Genomic DNA, 19,874 nt, shown 5'->3' on the forward strand with positions numbered 1-19,874 from the left:
TCGAGGTAAAGCGACGCCTAGTGAGGCGCTGCTGTCAAAGGCTTAGTAATGCAGACTAAATAGGACCTAGATGGAAGTCCTGCAAAATTAACCACCGAGTGTACTTAGGACTTCAATTCTCACTTGCATCGGTCTCCCTCGAACTAACTCGAGCTGTGTGTCACCAGCATTTCGAAGTATAGGTAGTGTCATACTTGTGGAACGGAACATATTTTATTAACTTATGATAATATCCATTCAAACTAAATTGTTTATCCATATTTAGAACCATAACATAGGCCTAGTATTAACTTAATCAAGAAGTTATATCTAGTATCTCAGAGAGAAGGTATAAATTCGCCAGATTTCCAGCTTTATCTCCAGTCCAAACGTAGGTCCGGAGATAATCCCCGTCTCTAAATTACAACCAGCATCTCATTGGTTCTTGAAAACTCACGTCAGCGCGACGACGCGAGTGACGAAAATTTCCGACTGAGGAGACAGAAGAGGCGAAATAGCCCGGCGCCTCCTTTTACGTCCCCCCTTGTATTTTGAAAGGGGGACTGGGACTATGGCGCGCGAATACAAAGGCATCTTATACCTTCTCTTCTGAGATACTGATATAACTTCTTGCTTAATTTTGGTAGGCGAATAGCAAAGCCGCGTGTTTTCATCAATACGAATCCCATTTTTCCTATAATTTCTAATTTGAAGGCACGGTTCCTTTTCTTACCTAAATCTGGTAATGTCACAAGTGTCTTAGGTCCTCACTGCGTCGCTGGATTTTCGGTGACAACTGGATAAGAGAATGGGATTTCGCAAATGGCTCTTCTACCATTATTCTTAAACGAGTCCGTGATAATTAGGTTTAGCCTTTAATCCTTTAAGCTTCATTTTAATTAAACTCGTGTTGCGGGTAATTAACGGTCAGGAGAGACTTCCAATTTATCGCGACGTAATTACGACTAGGGGCGGGTAATATTAGCGTATTAAAGAATGTTACTTGGGGTTACTTAACTGGACGGCATCGCGGGGATTCTGACCAAATGATTTATTTTTTCCTTTTCTCTTATAGTCTATTCTAGCCCCGCCCCTTATGGATCACAGAACAGGTGGAAGTCTAGTAGCGACATCTGAATTAAAGGGAGGGTGAAATGGAAAATAAATTCATTTCTTATCGATTCTTTTGCTAAGTATAGAGAGCTTACAGATGGGATAGTAGTACGTCACACCCTCCCAAGTCTTACCGCTGTTTTGGTAGCCATATTGGTTGGGTGGTCTTAGCTTCACTCCCCCGCTTTAAACCCACCAATATGGCGGCGTAAATTGTGTCACGAGACTCAGCTCCCTCCTCCAAGTGGAACTTCCAAGAAATAACACGGAATGATTTTAAAATATTACCGTTTGTACCGACCTAACACACCGTGAATACCGTGTAGGCCAGAAAATAGGCCTAATCAGTCACCACATATATTGAAATTAGGCTTAAAATACTTGAAATAAAATTTCTGAGCTTGAATAATTGTTAATTTTCTATTTATTTCGTAGGCGTTTAGTCGCTTTCAGATTGTGTAAGGCCTGGAAAATGGCCAGAAAGACGGAGAGGGCGTGTCCAATCAGGATAGCTCTAAAGCCCTAGTAGAAGTCTTTGAACTTGAGAGCCGGCGGGTCTTTGTCCTCGTTGATTGGTGACTGCCACGTGTTCAAGAACAAGTACACTTTGCTCAAAATCAAAACGGAATCGAACGTTTTGCAAGCGTAGAACCGAGCCATTCTAAAATTTAAGAAGCAATTACGATTTGTTGATGGACACTCGCGAAGTACTGGGGAGAACCCCGATTGGACTGCCAGAGAAATGTTCCACCACAATTGTATCATGATTCTTCCCAACATCATTTTACATTTGGAGCAAGGTTACTAAACCGAATCACATACACGAGAAATAGTTCCCTCATCATTATCTATTATCACTGCTTAACTATTTGCCAAGGCGAATGCATGAGCTTGTGCATTTTTGTCCCACGTCAAGACAATCAAGGTTTGTACCTATTTGATTGCTGGGGATTTCTTAAATACCAAACACTTATAGAATTCACCCTAGCACAGTGCGATGACCATTTGAACTTAGTTTGATGAGCGGGAGAGCATACAAAATGGTGTCATGAGCCCGGGAAGAATCATGTTACGTAACTAAAGTATAAAGATTATACAGAGTGTCATCCTTCTTCTATTATCAGCTTCTGAAACTACTACGTATGCAGACTAAATAGGACCTAGATGGAAGTCCTGCATGCAAAATTAACCACCGAGTGTAGGCCTAGTCAATTCTCCCTTGTCGTTCTCGAACTAGCTCGAGCAGCATTACGAACTTGTATAGGTAGTGTCATGCTTATGGAACATATCACTTATAAACTTATGGTGATGGTATTTATACGCAATGGTGTTTGGATTTACCGCGATGTTATGTCCTCCGTGAGTGCCTTTGACAAGTTCCTGGACATGAGGAATCCTTGGAGGATGGCTCCTTGAGGAGGCGAGAACTGAAACTGGTAATTCGAGTTGGATTCAAGGAACAACTGCGCGATGGTCGGAAGGTAAAAGTCATTGATGACCATAATCTGCTTCCCTTCGGATATCCGCGGTAAAGTATTGGAATCCGCAAAATCCTCGATGACGTAATAACGCTTCCTCATGTACAAATCCCAATTTGACCTAGTCTGCAAAAATTGCAATGCAATTGCAGTAACAAACAGCTCCCATTAAGAATCAAAGACTAAAGTAAGTAATACTAAGCCAATGTTTCCCTAAGTTTAACTTCCATGTTGTGATTTACACCTTTTGCCCGATAAGCAAAAGTATATAGATATAAAATCAAAAAGTACACTTCATTAGCAATTTCCTGCCTTTGGCTCTAGACGACATTTAAACTGAAATAAGGAAACTACACTCCTCTCAACTCACTACAGGAACTAACCAATCAGGGAAGAGCTTCCCGACGTCATAGGGTTATAGAAAGTAGTATATGATACTGGCGATAAAAATGTTAATTTTTGGTACTAGAACTAGCATCTGAGAACTACTTTATGACCCTATTCACTTGTTCCCTCTGTTAAATTAACCGCTTACAGGAACAAACCAATCAGTGAAGAGCTTCTCGACGTCATAGATTTAGAGAAAGTAGTATGTGATACTGGCGATAAAAACGTTCATTTATGGTACTAGAGCTAGCATCTGAGAACTACTTTATGGGCCTTTTCACGGCTTGTTCCCTGTGCCACGGTCGGGAAGGTAAATAATCATACGCAGAGGGGAAAGGGGGTCGACACTATTCTGTTTGGTAAAGGAGCTAGCAAGTGCCAGCAAGTTATAACGAAGTGTATAGGATTCTTTTTGTTTTTATATCTATATACATTTGGTAGGAGTACCTTGTCCTTGTATATCTCATCGACGACGCTGCCTTTCATGACCTTGGGTATAGCGTCAGGGTAGTGTTTTATGTCTAGGAACTCTCGTATAGTTAAATAGGTGGAGAAGGACATCTTGGCCGTGAAGGAACAGCTCTGTTGAACGCTCAAGAGTAAGACCATCATTAACCAAAACGCCAAAAGAATGCGATACGAATCTCGTTTCGATACGAGTGGCACGCCTGTCAACATGGAATCACGTGACTACACCGTGGATATGTGTAAATAAGAGGTGTTATCATAAGTTTATAAGATAAGGTAAATAAGTATGACACTTGGTAATGCTAGACTTATAACTCGAGCTAGTTTGAGAACGACGGAAGCGAGAATTGAATGACTAGACTCGGTGTTTAATTTTGCAGGACTTCCATCTAGCTCCTATCAAGAAGGTTGTGTAGTAGAGGAGAGGTCTATACGCTTTGTAAAGTAGAAGAGAATTCGCCTAGATTGTGGGTTAGCGCTCAGAGTCTCGCCAAGATCACTTTTATTTCATGCGCATGCGCGCCCCCTCTTCATTTTTTTAGTCGTCAGTTTCGTCTGTGAAGACGTAATAGCGCGCCGCCCATGCGTACTAGCTACAAACTGATCTTGCCTCTTAGGTGAAGTTCGGACCGCTATATGGTCACCCCCCCCGTAATACCCTCAGCCTCTCCTCTACTATACAACATTCTTGCACCTATTTAGTCTGCATTACTAAGCCTTTGACAGCAGAGCCTCATCAAGGCTTCTCTTTACCCTGAATCTATGACCTACCTCACTCGCTTCATAAGAGGCTCCAGTTTTGTAACCAGTGACAAACTTATGGCCAACATATCTTATGAACTTAAGGTAGAATTTATTCATATCCTTGGTTACTTTGTGCCTACATGTCCGCGGCTAACTTACCAATGCGGAAAAAAGACCAAAAATGGGACCAAAGTTGACCACCCAATATTCGACCGTAATTATTTCTTTTGAGAGTGATGAGTTTGGTTATGAAAGAAGTTGTTAATGAGACGCACAATAAACTCGAAAAAATACACAACGTCACCTGCGCAAATAGAAAGTATATTTCCCGCCAACACTTAAGTATACTCGATACCAGAAGTACATAATACAATTCTCTTTGAGAGAATTGTACCAACACATGGCGGGCGTAGTAATTGTAACATGATTCTTCACCCCAACATCATTTTACAATTGGTGTCCACAAGGTTACTAAACCGAATCACATACGCGATAAAAATTTAAAAAAGTTCCTCCTCATCATTACTACATCTATTAGTTAGCGCTGCCTAGGCGCATGCGCTTGTGCGGTTTTTTGTCCCATCCACGTCAAGACAATCAAGGTTTGTGCCTATTTGATTGCTGAGGATTTAGTAATTACCCAACAGTATTAGAATTCACCCTAGCACGGTGCGATGGTTACCCATCTGAACTTAGTTTGTTGAGCAGGAGAGCAAACAAAAAGGGTTCCCTCACCTGGGAAGAATCACGTTACATAATTAAAGTGTTAAGAGGATACAGAGTGTCACGCTTCCTCTATTATCCCCTTCTGTCTTTATTTATAACACTAGCTTGTTCACCCCCAATAATATGGAAAGGAATGGACAAGTAATCTGGTTTTCGAAGAGGAAACTTTAGTATTTCAGTGCACGGAGAGACATTTTCGCTCAATAACAACTAGAAGACGGCAACTACTCTAACATTGGTATTGCATTGCATTAAACCGAACGAATTTTGTTATCAAAACTTTGAGATCGTAAAGTACTGTTAATTGGTGACTTGCCGGCAGATCGAAAACGTAGAACCTGGCGAAGGATGTTTGTCTTGCTTAGGGGGTTTGCAAGCCCAAATAACGGTATCCCCTTCGACGATGGGTGACGTGTACGCGTAGTACTTGTAGTCCCATCCCGCGTTCATCGTGTATGGAATCAAAACCAAGTCCACGCCCTACAAGTTAAACACAAGCGGGAAATGAAATACGCTATAATCGACGAAGGTCGTGGTGTTACCTGTTTGAGTAGGTTCTCGGTCGTAAATTGTTGAACATCTTCGGCATCTATCAACACTCTCTCGTCCCTGAAAACATACATCAAGGATAATCATACTCAAAATAAATAAAGGGAATTCGTTTAAAGAATTCAGGGTACCAAAGACAATATACCAAGGGGAGCAGAAAGTTTAGCCTTTCACAAGGCTTTAGAAAAGCCCGGCCATGGTTTTTGAGTTACAACTAGATCCGGTTTCTGTTGATTGGCTAAGCAGCGACGCCTTTTATTGGTTAAATTATGTCGGCTGCTAAAACTATAAACGAGGTGACAGACCGAACAAAGACACGTCCAGTTTAATACCTCTCAGTGTCGTCATCGTCACTCGGAGTGGTAAAAAGGATAATACTACCAGATAGAAACCTTAAGATTTCCTCTAGTTTTTAGCCAACGTTAGAAAACTCTAGATATTTTATTCCAGCCTTATTCCTTGACTTCGTTAAAACTTACTGATATCTGCACATTTTCCAGGTTTTTCTCCTTCACGTTGTGGCAACTTAGGCCTAATATTTTCATCGAATAGCGTGTCGCGCACAGTGGGAGAGCTATACCTTAACTTGTTACTTGAAATTTAATAAAAACTTTTTAAACAAGATTAACTTATTTCATTATAAATCCAGTTTGAGGTAACTTTATATTAAATTATCTAATTAGTAGAATAAAGTTTGCTCTTCCGGAGCTATCTCTCTAATTTGTAGAGGGCTTAAGTCTGTGACCATTTGGGTCCGCGTACAATTCGACAGTAAGAAAATTTTTGTTTAAAAGCTTCCGATTTTAACTATATTTTTTAACTAAGCATTCATTACTTTCAGTATAAAAATATTACAGATTGGGAGAAAAAACTAATCTTTCTATATTAAAAAATATCAAAGTTGAAAATTAGCTTTCAAATTTAATTTTTTTGTACCCAATTTTTAGACCAATTTTTACATTTAAAATTTAGACTATTTTTAAAGGAAAAATTTAGCTATCATAACATTATACCAAGAAGTGATATTTAGTTTATTAGGGAGAAGGTATAAGATGCCTAAGTATTCACCGGGCGCCATAGTCCCAGTCCCCCTTTCAAAATACAGGGGGGGACGTAAAAGGAGGCCGGGCTATTTCGCTACACTCTCCTCAGTCGGAAAATACAAAATTTTCGTCATTCGCGTCGCGCTGACGTGAGATTTCAAGAACCAATGAGATGCTGGTTGTAACTTAGAGGCGGCGGGAATTAACCCCGGACAGGCTACGTTCGGACTGGAGACGCGCAGGCCGATTTCTCTCAGATTTCGCATCCCTTCCCACCCCCATCATCATTCTTGGTTTCGCTGGACGTGACCCTTAAGAAAGGAAAATGAAACAAGTGCAGTTTAGAGGGCACTTGTCCATATTCGTGTTGCGTTCAGCACCCTCAAAATAGCTAGAAACCACTGAAAAATAACATTTATAAAGAAAATGTTTTCTTCAAGCGGCACTCTCTCTTCACCTAAGCCCCCATGATTCACCAAGTGCTATCCGAGAAGAGCCCATGTTCTTCCGAGAACCACATTTCATAGAAAAATGTGAAAAGTACATGGGAAAAGTCCCTCATAGTTCTTTCTCTTTTAGGTTGAAAAATATTTTCGTTAAATGAAAGATTTTGGTCAAAAAAGAAACATGATAAGTAGGCCTAATTCTTTCAAGTAATTTATATTGCCTTTAAAACTGAATTTTTGTATTATACCTTACTTCACCCAAATTATTTTGACCACTTATCTTTTAATTTTCAAGGCTTTGTCATCAAAGACACTTTTTTATTAAAATTGGAAGAATAGGTCCCTTGCCAAGTTTAGATTAGGTTAGGCGCAAGGACAATGGGTTTAAAACTGACAGAATTAAAATTATAATTTAACCAAAAATTAAACTTAAAACATTGGAAATAATTAATTCTACGATCATTCAAAAAGCCCTGGAATAATTGGGAAAATCCCAGGGAACTAAAGGGATAGTAGCCGAATTTTCAGGCCCGATCCGAGCCCGGCCCGGGATCTAGCATTTTGAAAAATCCGTAACCCGGCCCCGCTCCGAGTATATAGTTGGTTTTCCGACCCGGCCCGTCGATTGCAAGAATTGACCAGCCACGTTGCTATTTTATTTTTAAATATCATCAATGAATTGAATTGATATTTGCTTTAGCGTCGTGTATTATTCACTTTTATTAATAATAGTCCGTCACAACGTCACGTTTGTTCTAAGAAGCGTATACTCGTTTAAATTATCTTTCATTTGAATTATGAATTAAAGGAGAACCGAGTCAGGCCCGGCCCAAATTTTGAAAAATAATCGAAATCCCGGCCCGGGTCAGCCCCTTAATTTGCAAAATTGAAAAGCCCGACCCGACCGGTCCGTTAAAATTTTCAATCTGGTCTCTGGATAATAGCATAAGTTTATCATGCCTCTAAGTAGAGATGTGGATGCTACTCCTATGGCAATAGTGTTTGTCTGGCTCCCTTTAATGAAACCCGTTACCCTATACTCTCTCCGTATCATTTTTCCCATCAACTTCAATACAAAATTGTACTGCCTACAGTGCCTAGCGTTTCTTTTATCCCTTTTAGAATGTTTCAGGACTGAAACCGCCTCTATCCCACGAGAGAGAGAGAGAGACAGAGAGGAATTTGGGGTTGCTTAAGTAAAGTTCAACCCCCTCCCCCCCCCAATGAATGCCCATACGAAACGTAAAAATCTCGACCCATTTAGTTATCGTCTCGACCGCCTGGTGGCTGCACCACGACAGAAATTTCGAAATTTTCTCTCTTCGGATCTTAGCGCTATACGAGTTCTGACGTCACAGGTTTCAAATAATTGAAAATATTAAACATTCAGAAACTATGCCTAGTTAGGTTTGATCAATTCTTATTTGAAATAAAACTTTCGATTTCAATCAAATTTAATCGTTACGAAAAATATATTTAATTTTCATAGAAAAAAACTCGTAAATTCACGAGAAAAAGTTGAATAAATTTCGCAAATAAATTGATTCTTTCGCTCTTGAAAATGCCCATTAAGTTCGCTGGACATTATTTGAAACACACGGAAAATAAAGTCTTCGTTGCATTTGCGAATAAAAAAGTTAATAAATTATTTACAAAGTTGAAATATTTGGCGAAAAAGTTAATTCGAAATGATTGAGTTATTTGGTCCGGAATTATCGCGAAACCTTACACGGGAAGTTCTTGAAAAAGTTCACCAAGACTCGCGGCGTCAATTAATAAAATGTTGAAAACTCATTTAAATAATTTAAAATCCGTAAATGGTTTAAATTGTTCGTGAATCTCGTCACTAATTCTTGAAATTGTTCAAAATAAATAAAGACTAATAAATTGAAAATGGCGTCAATTCGTCAAAGACAAATTGTCGAATCCCGAACTGAGGAAATGAATAACGCAAGTTGGTGACTCACTGGAAGGCAGTCCCATAATGAGGAAGGTCAAAAGTCGTTCGGGGTCAAAGTGTAGAAGAGGGAAGACTCTTTCGCGGACACCGTTTAGTCGGGAGAAGAAGGTGGTGTCCAGTTGTCGGGACAGTGGTCAACAACAATTCCAGATGAAGGGAAAGTGAAAGGAACCACGAGAAAGAACTGCCAGAAGATAGAAGGGAGAATGAACTGTCCACTTAAATCTAAAGAGATTTAATAATGGTGGTCGTCTGTCCATTTTCCCCTTTAACAACCTTTACAGGCAGTGCTTGACCACAATGTCCTGAATCTCAAGCAGAGCCTGTCTCCTTAGTAGAAGGGGGGAGGTTTAGGTCAAGGTAAATATTAGGTTTAGGTTAATTATGAGGTAGGGTTAGATGAGGGGTAAGGTTGGTGGGTTGAATGAGGTTTCCCCTTCCCCAAGGTCAGGCTTCCTGCGTTGGTGCGGTCACTTTGCTTCCCTTAGGATAAGGGTCAAAATTGGAAACGTAGTTCTTTCCCGTGGTCCTCCACTCGCTAAAACTCTTACGGTTCATTTCCATTCATTTGTAATTGATATCTCGACCTCATCCGTCTGGACTCTGACGCTACGATGACTTGAAGTTGTCAAACTTGTGGCGTTTCACGTCGGGAATGGTGCAGGTGTACGCGTACACGTTCCTTCTTTTCCGCAACTGATATCGTCAGTGACATTGATCCTAAAAAGAAAGGGAAGAACGCTTCATTAAGATAAGTTCAAAGTTGTTTGTCTTCCCTCGCATAAAAGACTCGACGAACAATGTTACGTTTGGTGCCTTATTTTTAAAATATACCTTATTTTTGGGTGCATTGCTAACACCATTCAGTATTTGTTAATTTTGGTTACGACTTTAGTTGTGTGAAGCAAGGAAATATCGCACAGTTTGAAAGCGCCTCAACTCACCATTTAGATGAAGCTCAACGCTTGTCCGATGAGATGTTAATGTTGGCTTGTCCGGCGTCGGCCGCGTAGTTGTGGTTGATTACTTGTACTGGCGCGTAGACGTTGGTAAGGTTTGTCTCTATTTGCAGGCGCGCCATAAATTATTTTTATCAATGGATTGCATAGTTTGATCTAAACTCACCATTTAGAAGTTGATGTTAGTCCCTTGTCCGCCTTGCACGGATACGTTCACCGTCCCGTAGAAGTTGGTGGTGATTATTTCTGTGTTCAGTTGACTAATCAGTTTACGTAGGCTTTCGATCTCAATGACAAGTTTCTTGTTTTCATCACTCAGCTCCGTGTTGCGGTCACTCAGCTCCGTGTTGCGGTCACTCAGCTCCGTGTTGCGGTCACTCAGCTCCGTGTTCCGACTGGTCAATTCTTCGAATTGGTTCTCGAGTTGCCGAATGATGGCCTTCAGACGAGCTATTTCGGCGTCCCTCTCGGAGATTTTCGTTTCCAGCCGATTTCTCAGTTCCTTTATTTCGGCCTCCTTTTTCTGATCGTAGCTGTCTTTTTCGGCCAAGAGAGACGCGATGAGTTGATTCCTCTTACTTAAGGACTCTGTCAGTTCGACCGTAACTTGTTCTTGGATGTTGATGTCGTCGCTCGAGGAGCCCGCGGTGTTGGTCAGAGATCTGTTCAATCGGCTCGTTAGTTCCAATCGTTCTCGCTTCAATTCGTCAATCTTTGCCGCTTTCTCTTTGTCCGACTCCTCTTTCTCACTCTTGACCCTTGACAGTTGGCCTTCCAGTTTGGTCACTTGTTCGTTCAAGCTCGATACACTCGCTCGAAGTTTCCAAATCTCTTTCTCCCTTTCGCTCTCACTTGACTTTTCTGTTTGACCGGATCTCGATTCCGCCGCCCCACTCTTCGCTCCTTCACTCGAAATTTCTCTTTCTTTGGCCTTTCTTTTTTCGTGTTCATCAAACAATTTTTCAATTTGTTTTTTAACGGAATCTTTCGAGTTGGACAAAGCGGTGCAGCCATCATTGTTAGTCAAGTGGATGTCGGCGCCGTTTTCCAGCAACAATCTGATGACGTCCAAGTGACCCTTATAGGAAGCCATGTACAAGGGTGTGTCGCCATCTTTCATTGCCTGATTGACTTGCGCTCCATTTCGGATCAAGTGAGCGACGACGTCCAAATGACCATTCTGGGAAGCGAAGTAAAAGGGTGTGGCGCCATTATTATTGGCCTGATTGACTTGCGCCCCATTTTGGATCAAGTGAGTGACGACGTTCAAGTGACCCTTATAGGAAGCGATGCACAAGGGTGTGACGCCATCTTTATCGGCCTGATTGACTTGCGCCCCATTTTGGATCAAGTGGGTGACGACGTCCAAATGACCATTCTGGGAAGCGATGTACAAGGGTGTGGCGCCATCTTTCAGTGCCTGATTGACTTGCGCCCCATTTTGGATCAAGTGGGTGACTACATCCAAGTGACCATTCAGGGAAGCGATTAACAAGGGTGTGACGCCATCTTTATCGGCCTGATTGACTTGCGCCCCATTTTGGATCAATTGTGTGACGACATTCAAATGACCATACTGGGAAGCGACGAACAAGGGTGTGACGCCATCTTTCAGTGCCTGATTGACTTGCGCCCCGTTTTGGATCAGGTGGGTGACGACGTCCAATTTGCCTTCCCTGGATGCCCAGTATAAGGGTGTTCCGCCTTCATGGTCGATGGCCTCAATTCGAGCTCCTTTTCCAAGAAGTAGTTTGACGATTTCTACACGTCCATTTTGGGCAGCGACGTGTAACGTCGTGAATCCATTTTCCTCCTCCCGCTTGTCGGGGTCTTCCCCTCTCGCCAATAATGTCTTTACTCTATTTACGTCACCATCCCACGTAGCTTCGAGTATATTCGGAATGCCTAGTATCCTCCTGAACACCGCCATCAGATTCCAAGGTTTTGATTCCTAAGAAAGTTTCTTTGCGAGAGGGCGATTGTGGACCTCAATTTTAAGTGTGGCTGATTTATGACTGCGTAATTCGGGACATTGTTTTTCCCAACACATTCCCGTATTTACACGGGGAAGTACACTAATGGGTGTTGACGTCAGGGACAGGGAAGTAACAGTGTTCGGGTGCTCCATCGTGTTGCTCGTTGTCGGTTGACGCTCATTTCATTTCAGCGCGTTCGCATTTCGAGTCTGAAAACATTAAAGAAACGCTACAAAACCAAATATTGATGAGCTCTAGCATATTTCATTGTAAATTGATCAATTGATAGCTATGGAGTTTTAAACTGCACTCACTTGGATTGAAATGGTCCATCAGGGTGGGGACTTTCACCTGCGCGTCGGTGTTTTCGTTGGCCTCGAATTCTTGTTTTCCCAACTCGAGAAAAGATCGTCCGCTGTAAGACAGATGAATCAGAGATTTGAAACCTTCAACATCCGCAATTACTCGTTTCGACGTAGTTTGTCCGAACTGAAATTGTCTCTGTCGTGAAATTACCTGGAAAATGTCTTTGACGCAGTTTAGAGAGGCCGAAGACTCCGCTGTTTCATGGTGCGAGTATTAGAGATGGCCGCGGGTCATTGAAATCCTGGAATATACATTGAGTTTTGTAATTGACCGCCAAAAAATGCCTCGAAATTAAAAATATTTTAGTCAGGGAAAGCAATTTGATTTCAGTGGAAAACATCAGTTCTTGGGTTTACTAGAATTGCAAAATTGCACGACAAATTTGTGTTTAAAAGATAATTGTTCAAATGAAGAGTTGACTTGTTTATAACTCAGTAACATTCTTAAGAAATATCCCTATTGACATCAACAACTAGCTTTTGACCTAAAGAATAATTAGGGAAATAAAATTGAAGGAATCATCTGGGGAATCTGGGAATTTAGCGCTAACCCTGAACAAGTTGTTTTCCCGAACTGAACCTCTACTTATTCAAGTTCTACCTTTTCGATTTCGTTTTCGTCGATTGAGATTAAAGATAAGAATCTATTTGAAAATGAACTTTAGCATTTCGACGTCAGTCTCTCGATTGTTGCACTTTGAATGAGTTTGGTCGTCTTCCTTGACCCCCATATAAGGAACCACCACCTGCAATTTGAAAAAGATTGAAATGGGCGCAATTATTAAAATGCAAAACCATACTAAAGAAAGAACTCTCGAATTTGATGAAGTTACCTCGAAAGACTTTGTTTCTTTGAGGGAGAATCGAGGGGTGTTTCACTCCGTTGTTCCGTGGAGCGGACCACCTATACTCTAAGCTCGTGTCTTCATTCGCTGCTTTTTGACGTTCCCGAATGACGAGTGCCACTCCCCCATCAACCAGCTCCCAAATTCTGAAAATTTCCAATTTAACCACTTTAGTCAAAGAATCGGTACCAATGGTCGTGGTCCATATTGAAGTAACACCGCCCCCACGGCAGTCGCTCAAATCTAGCGCTATTTTTGGAGGTGCAATGCTGCCAGAATTTTGGCCTACCATTTTTTTGGACTGGTTTTCGTCGGTTACTATTCATTCCGTTTTTAGACACCAGAACATGTGTAAAGGTTAATGTTTGTTTATGGAAATTTTAATTGGCTTAATTTCCAAACTATTTAAAGGAATAGCGACGAGGTTTAAAAATTATCTCAGATCTAAAGAAAACCTTACTTTTTTGAGAATTTAAGATCTTCTGATTCCAAAAATATGCTTGGTCAATATTTAAAAATGACGGAAAACACAGAAAAACACCTGGAAAACTTGAAATTTGGGGGCAAAAGCAAATTTGCGGAGAAGATCTTTGGCGGGCTTTTCTCCTTGATACGTCACTCGCGGCAAGCGGCGGCATCTAGCGAAAAAGCCGAGCGCGACCGCCCGAGTCTACTAATACCGCGCGAATCTGAATAAAACAGGCGTCACGTGAACGACATCTAGAGAGAAAATTCCTCCTTACTACGTCATCAAACGAAACAAAATTTTAACTAGGCCTTTTCCAAACTGTACAATACTTTGATTGCAATTTTATAAATTGTTACGAAACCAAATATAAAAGTAAACATGTCATAATAAACTTGATTTTTCAAGGATTTTTTTTGCATTTTAAGTTTGTGGATGACGAAAATCATGTCACTAACACTTTAACTATATTGGAGACCTGACTTTGTAAACGTGGAGGAAAGTATAGTAAAATTTAAATGAATTTCATAATTGTGCCCTCTAGTTCTCTTGAATCATGAAGCGGACGATAATCAGTCACCAGAACCACGGCCCACCCTCTCACGGGCGTGATCGAGTTAGCCATGTTATAAGAAAATCCCTCACTTTATTAATGGCGGCCAATCACGTGATCATATTTTTCAAGCGGAGTTCTTGAGATGTCTGCGGCGCTCAAATGGACCAATACCATTCAACACTCGAGTGTAGCTTAGGATAGAGACGCTAGTACTTCCCGTATGAGACTAGCTATCCTTTGTGACAGCAGCCAACATAACATGATAACACGCGTTTCTGCGTCATCATAATTACAGATCAACTTTCCAATTCCGATTCAAAAAGCCGGAAATAGTCTCAATTGATTTTCATAATATAAGTAGCGTGTGTGGCCCGAAGTAGTCTCTTATTGGCCTCGAAATAATTATTGTCTGATTGTCTCTATATAGGAGGGCGAGCATGTTTTTAAATACACTTTTCAAGTACATTATAAGGGTAGGTGACTAGGGGGTCTATTTCTCTTTAAAATAAGACAAGTTTCTTTAAAATCGCTCAACATTTCACCGAGATTCGAATTCTTTTAAATAATTTAAAACTCGCTTTCGCCCACTAATCGATTGTTAAAATCGCAATGCGCGGAAACTAATTCTTTTCAATTTCTCGTCAAAATGACGTAAGAGGTCGAGATCTAACCCCTCGCGCGCTTCAATTCAAAGTTTCAAACTAGGCTTAGCAACGAAATTTAGCCTTAGATGAGGCTTAAACCTAAGGATTATTTCTCGTTAACTTTTCACCTATCTAGAGCATCGAATACTAAGTAATAAACGTATTTAAAATGCTACGATTTAATTGTGAAAAACTTTACGGTTTAGCTCGCGCATTCAAATTACAGTTTTTCCAATAAATATCATTTCTTATATGATAATTAATTACATTTAAGTCGCGGCGGAAACTAACTTAAATCAATATTTTCATGAGCATAAAAACCCGGGCACCAGTTCCTTCTTCCTAGCCACCAAATACCATAAAATAACCAAACCAAACATGGAAAATATATATTTTAATTAATTTCCGCACCTTAGTTTTAACAAATTATCCTATAATTAACCTTGAATAAATGATATTTATTGAACAAAATTGTATTTTGAATATGCGAGAGCTAATCGGTAAAGTTTAGCCTTTAATTGAGAATTGTCCCTTGAACAGAAGCTATCGAATTCCATTTTCAATCACCATATCCCATCAATTTCCCACGTTACTTTCCCCACGAAAGTTCGATAGATCTTCTTAGTCCTACAGTATGAGGAATTTTGCTCCTATAAAACTTCATTATTTTATCATGTGAAATCCGTAGGTGGCCTGTTTCCGCGCAGTTCTATTTTTGACACCTTAATAACCCATAGCCCCTTTCAGCACAATTTTTGAAAACTCATTTCTGCACTGATTGCAAGTAAAACATTTTTATTTTCTTGTTGATTACATTTTAAAGGGACTGTAAAGAAGTCGGTGGACCGTTGGAAATATTTTTGAAAACGTCGTTATTGACGTCACAATCCCGGGGGGGGGGTGAGCAAAAAGAAAGTCTTTCCTTCTAGCAAACACAGCGGGGGTCTCGGACTCTCGCGGGTCAGAACTGGGGAAACGGCGAAGCAGGGCGGATCACAACCAATCACAAGAGAGGGGAGGATGGGTCGGGTGAGTTTTTTTTTAAAAAGAAATTCAACGGTCCGCCGACCTCTTTACAGTCCCTTTAAAACCCTGAAACCAAAGCCACTGGCCCATTGGACTGAATCCCAATGTCAGGTTTATGATCGTAAAATGTTCGATGCTATTTAACGATGCATTTATTTTTAATGCAGTTTTTATAAACGGAATTAATAAATAAATTGCATCTTTTACTTTTATTTTTTTAACAAAAACACACTGGTTTTAATCAAAGAGAATATACCAAGAGAAGCAGAAAGTTTAGTCTTTCACAGGGCTTTTGAAAATTCCGGCCACGGTTTTGTAGTAACTAGATGCAATTTTTCGTTTTGGCTTAGCAGCGACGCCTTTTATTGGTTAAATTATGTCGGCTGCTTAATTTTAGTGGTGGCAAAGGGTTGATCTCTGGGTTGACCGTTGACGTACAAAGGTAATTTTTAAGCAGACGACAGGGTCACGAGGACAACCGGAATTCAGAGCTGGTCCTTATCTCCAAAGTTTTTGCTCCTCTTGGTTTATTCTCTTTGTTTTAATACTGTCCTCTATTAATACACTTTTCTATATCGATGGTGATATTGCAATGGTCAAATCACAAGTTTAATAAAGATCAACCCTCTATTGCTGAATAGCCTTACCTTACAACACCCTACCCAAACCAAAGCTAAGGCACCCTAAATCTTTGTGGAAATGGGTTATGGTAAAAAAGGGTGAACTAAAATTTCTATGTAAAAACTGTGCGCGAGTGGGCCATGAAAATTGTGCGGAATTGAGCTATGATTCTCTAAAATTGTGCGGAAATGGGCATCCTCGCGAAATTCTATAAAACAGAAACGAAACCAGTGTTCCATTATTCCAAAATTGTCCTATAAAACCTCATTATATTTTGATCTGAAGTTCTACAAAACAAATATCCTATTTTCCACGAATATAAGAAATTTACAACTTTTCTCTTGACTCCCCACGATTCGCGCAATTTAATTAATTACTGGAAACTGCATCACTTACCATTTTGATGTCTCTGGCTTGTTGGACCTGGTTCCTAATCGCACATCGATGGGCGTCCTTTTGACGCTCGCCTCTCCCACAGCAACGCTTTTGTTAATGAAAGTTGCGACACACGAATGTAATCCAATGAAACAAAGGTGACCCGTTTTATCTCCCTCACGTGATAATGGATTAAGTCACGCCATTTCTTTCTCGAATCCGCATAATTTGCCCCGAATTGATTAACCTATCTTTCCCTCTCTTAGTAATAAATCTACCTTGATAAGTTCATTTTATCGGAGATTAGAGAAGCGCCTGACTCCATTGTTTGTCGTGGAACTGATCGTTTTGAAACCTCCCTTCGAGGCGATGATTACGGCCTCGTCACGGGTTTCAATTGTAAGTGTCAACGCGGCTTCCTGGTGTTATCATTCGTAATCTTTCAAATTTCCAAACCGAAGAGCGTCATTCTACCCAGAATTAAACAGATACGAAATATTTTTGAGTTTAATTCCACTTATCAATTTTGAAGATAAGACAGGTAGTCAACGAAAACAACAAACAACTTGAAAGACTCATACCTTTTACATTAGATTAGCCAGGATATGAATTTGGCACGTTTAAGTTAATGCCAATTAATAGTTAATGCTGCCCCCTCAAGCCCCTTCCAAAATAAGGTTTAATTTACTTTCCAAGAACAAATGAGGAGGAATTCTGGAGAAGTTTGAGCACACAAAATAACCATCAATAGCTTTGTTTTCCCAAATTAATTGTAAGTAGCTAATTGCGGAGACACTCGAAACTACACTCCATGATCCATCCTTTATCAACATTAAATGATTAAATTAATCGACATGATTTCTACAGATTTGTGGTCCGCGATTCAATACTAATACTAATACTACAATAGTAACGAGCAACCCAATCCTAAAGGTTTTCATGGTTTTATTACCGTTAAAAATCCTTTAAACAAGATGGCCCCGGTCAGATTAGAGCCCCATCGTTTTGTAAGGCTCCATCTATCGAGAACATTGTTCCATCTTTGTTAATAAGGATAAGTAACCCTTAATCCCCAATCTAGTTTAATTCACCAATGAATCCCTATCACTTTCAAAATTACCAATGAAAGAAATTCTTCACTCGACGCCTTTAACAGTGCTAAAATGATTTCCCGTAACCTGATAGTGATCCTTAATAGAAGAACAGAAAGTTTTAGTGATCATCTCCTCGATGAATTACCCCCAACAGTGTTGAACGGATCACGCACTGAAAGTTGAAGTTCACTTATCGCATCTCATAAATTTTTAAGAAACGTTTGAAAGAGAAAGGATTGGGTAAAACACTCAACTCGAGTTCATGCACTGCGTAAATTTCAAAGTTTTTGCTATGTGTTGTTTATGTAATCACACCTAGCTTTGCGATGGTGTTTTGTGGGCGTGGCCCGGACACACGAAAAAACCGATTAAGGCAAGATCCATAACCACCTTAGAAATCGTAATGTGAAAGAATTGCGAAAGGAAATACATTAGTTCTATGGTATGAGTTAAAGGCAATTTTCTGACTTCGGGTGGACGTAAAACAAGTTGGTCTGGACCCTTGTTGAGAAAAGATCCTCCCTCTTCCGGCTCTTGGAAGTATTGGGAAAGAAATAAGATTGGTATCTTCAAAGTATTCACCCGGTTAGATTGCGGTAACCCTCGAGTTTAAGGTTAATTTGATTGACGCCTGTAACGAAGCCGATTTCTTGGAAAGCGTATATATTGAAATACTTACTTTATAGACCGGTTTGTTGGGTTGGCGCCGGGGGATGAGGAATGCGGGCACGGTAGCTAGAATGAGAGATTCATTTTCAAAACGGAAAGGCTGGGCCGCTGTTATTTGTTTAGAGTTGTCGTTCAGAATGGTTTAGCTATTTGGCTTATAGTATTATCCTCCTACAATCCGCTACTTTTCCTACTGTAACTTTAACTCTTTTTTCCCACGCACCCTTTGCATCGAGCATCGTGAAACTCGCAATTGGCAGGGTTCATACAAACCTGGAAAACAGGGAAAACCTGGAATAATCAGGGAAATAAATAATTGACAAAAACCTCAGGGAAAACTCACGGAAATTTAGAATGTTTAGTAAAATTCAGGGAAATCCGGGCAATTTGCGTCAAACAGGGGCCGAGTAATTAAGTAAAATGTTCGTGAACATACCCCCCTCCATAGGAATAGCATTACACTAAACTTTGGAGGCTCATATCTCAGGTTCTACTATCACGGTCCCCCCTTCCAGTATGTTTTAGGCTATCGCGTGTTGCTATTATTTCGGTATAATTTTTTCTCCCTCTTACTTACCTGCCCGTTGTATCTATCCGCCGCTGCTTTGCGTGCACTGCTGAAAAAGTGAAAATGCCCAAAGAATGTTTTCTTTTCGACTTAAACGATTTGCGCAAAGGGAGTATTTCGAGAAGGATGGAAAGTCTCTCTCGTGTCCCGCCTTTCTTCGTAATGACTAGTGCTCTCGGGGATCCGCGTCAAAATAAGCCCCGAAATGTTGAATGTTCATTCTTAACGGTGTGTGAAGTTCCGAGTGCGGGAAATATATTGAATTAACTAGGGACGTACTATTTGTGTAAACCCCCCTAATTTTACTTACATTAGCGTGGTTCATTTCATTTGCTGTACTTGAGATAAGCAAGGTCAACTGTAACATTTTGTTATTAAATAATTTCATGTAAAATTTGTTTTTGACCAAGTAAAATAATTAACTCACAAGTTAATCTTAGAGTTTATTTTCTTTTTACCAATTTTATTTCATAATTATTCAGAGTAAAATGGATCAGAAATTCATCTTTCTTTCTTTTAGTTTTCAGAAAATAATATGCTCGGGGAAAAATACCAACTTGACACATAATTTTGCAATTTTCAATAGCTAAATTGCACAATATTCAATAATTACCAGCGTGACAATCAAATATTCATAATTTTGATATATAAAAAACTTGCATTATTGCTGGGGACAATAGATTAATATAAAAATTTATTCTTGTATGATTAACTTACATATCTAAAACTTGCATTTTTGCTGGGGACAATAGATTAAAGGAATAGCGACGTGGTTTAAAAATTATCTCAAATCTAAAGAAAACCTTACTTTATTGAG

General features: G+C 40.1%; 2 protein-coding genes across 2 annotated transcripts; both read right to left on the bottom strand.

Moving 5' to 3' along the window:
• Positions 1-1,614: 1,614 nt before the first annotated feature.
• Positions 1,615-3,650, bottom strand: LOC149716508 (uncharacterized). Its single transcript, XM_089844877.1, has 3 exons — positions 3,405-3,650; positions 2,434-2,696; positions 1,615-1,753 (listed from the first exon to the last, which is right to left on the bottom strand). Exons 1-3 carry the CDS (start codon positions 3,633-3,635, stop codon positions 1,615-1,617), a joined length of 633 nt encoding a protein of 210 aa, XP_089701003.1. The 5' UTR covers positions 3,636-3,650.
• A 6,215-nt stretch (positions 3,651-9,865) lies between these two features.
• LOC149716509 (uncharacterized) lies at positions 9,866-11,821 on the bottom strand. Its single transcript, XM_089844879.1, has 2 exons — positions 10,019-11,821; positions 9,866-9,955 (listed from the first exon to the last, which is right to left on the bottom strand). Exon 1 carries the CDS (start codon positions 11,780-11,782, stop codon positions 10,022-10,024), a length of 1,761 nt encoding a protein of 586 aa, XP_089701005.1. The 5' UTR covers positions 11,783-11,821; the 3' UTR covers positions 9,866-9,955; positions 10,019-10,021.
• Between the last annotated feature and the right edge of the window lie 8,053 nt (positions 11,822-19,874).

Source organism: Phalangium opilio, unplaced genomic scaffold (genome assembly GCF_054372755.1).
Source record: "Phalangium opilio isolate 3A_F unplaced genomic scaffold, DU_Popi_V2 ptg000009l_1, whole genome shotgun sequence".
NCBI classification, from domain to species: Eukaryota; Metazoa; Arthropoda; class Arachnida; order Opiliones; family Phalangiidae; genus Phalangium; species Phalangium opilio.

Bases quoted from the DNA above. Each gene is read 5' to 3' on its own strand.
- LOC149716508 (XM_089844877.1), bottom strand. From the start codon at position 3,635: ATGTTGACAGGCGTGCCACTCGTATCGAAACGAGATTCGTATCGCATT. The intron at 2,697-3,404 runs GTACTCCTACCA...CAATTTTTGCAG, and splicing joins ATGAGATATACAAGGACAAG to ACTAGGTCAAATTGGGATTT. The intron at 1,754-2,433 runs GTAAATCCAAAC...CTTAAATTTTAG, and splicing joins ACGGAGGACATAACATCGCG to AATGGCTCGGTTCTACGCTT.
- LOC149716509 (XM_089844879.1), bottom strand. From the start codon at position 11,782: ATGGCGGTGTTCAGGAGGATACTAGGCATTCCGAATATACTCGAAGCT.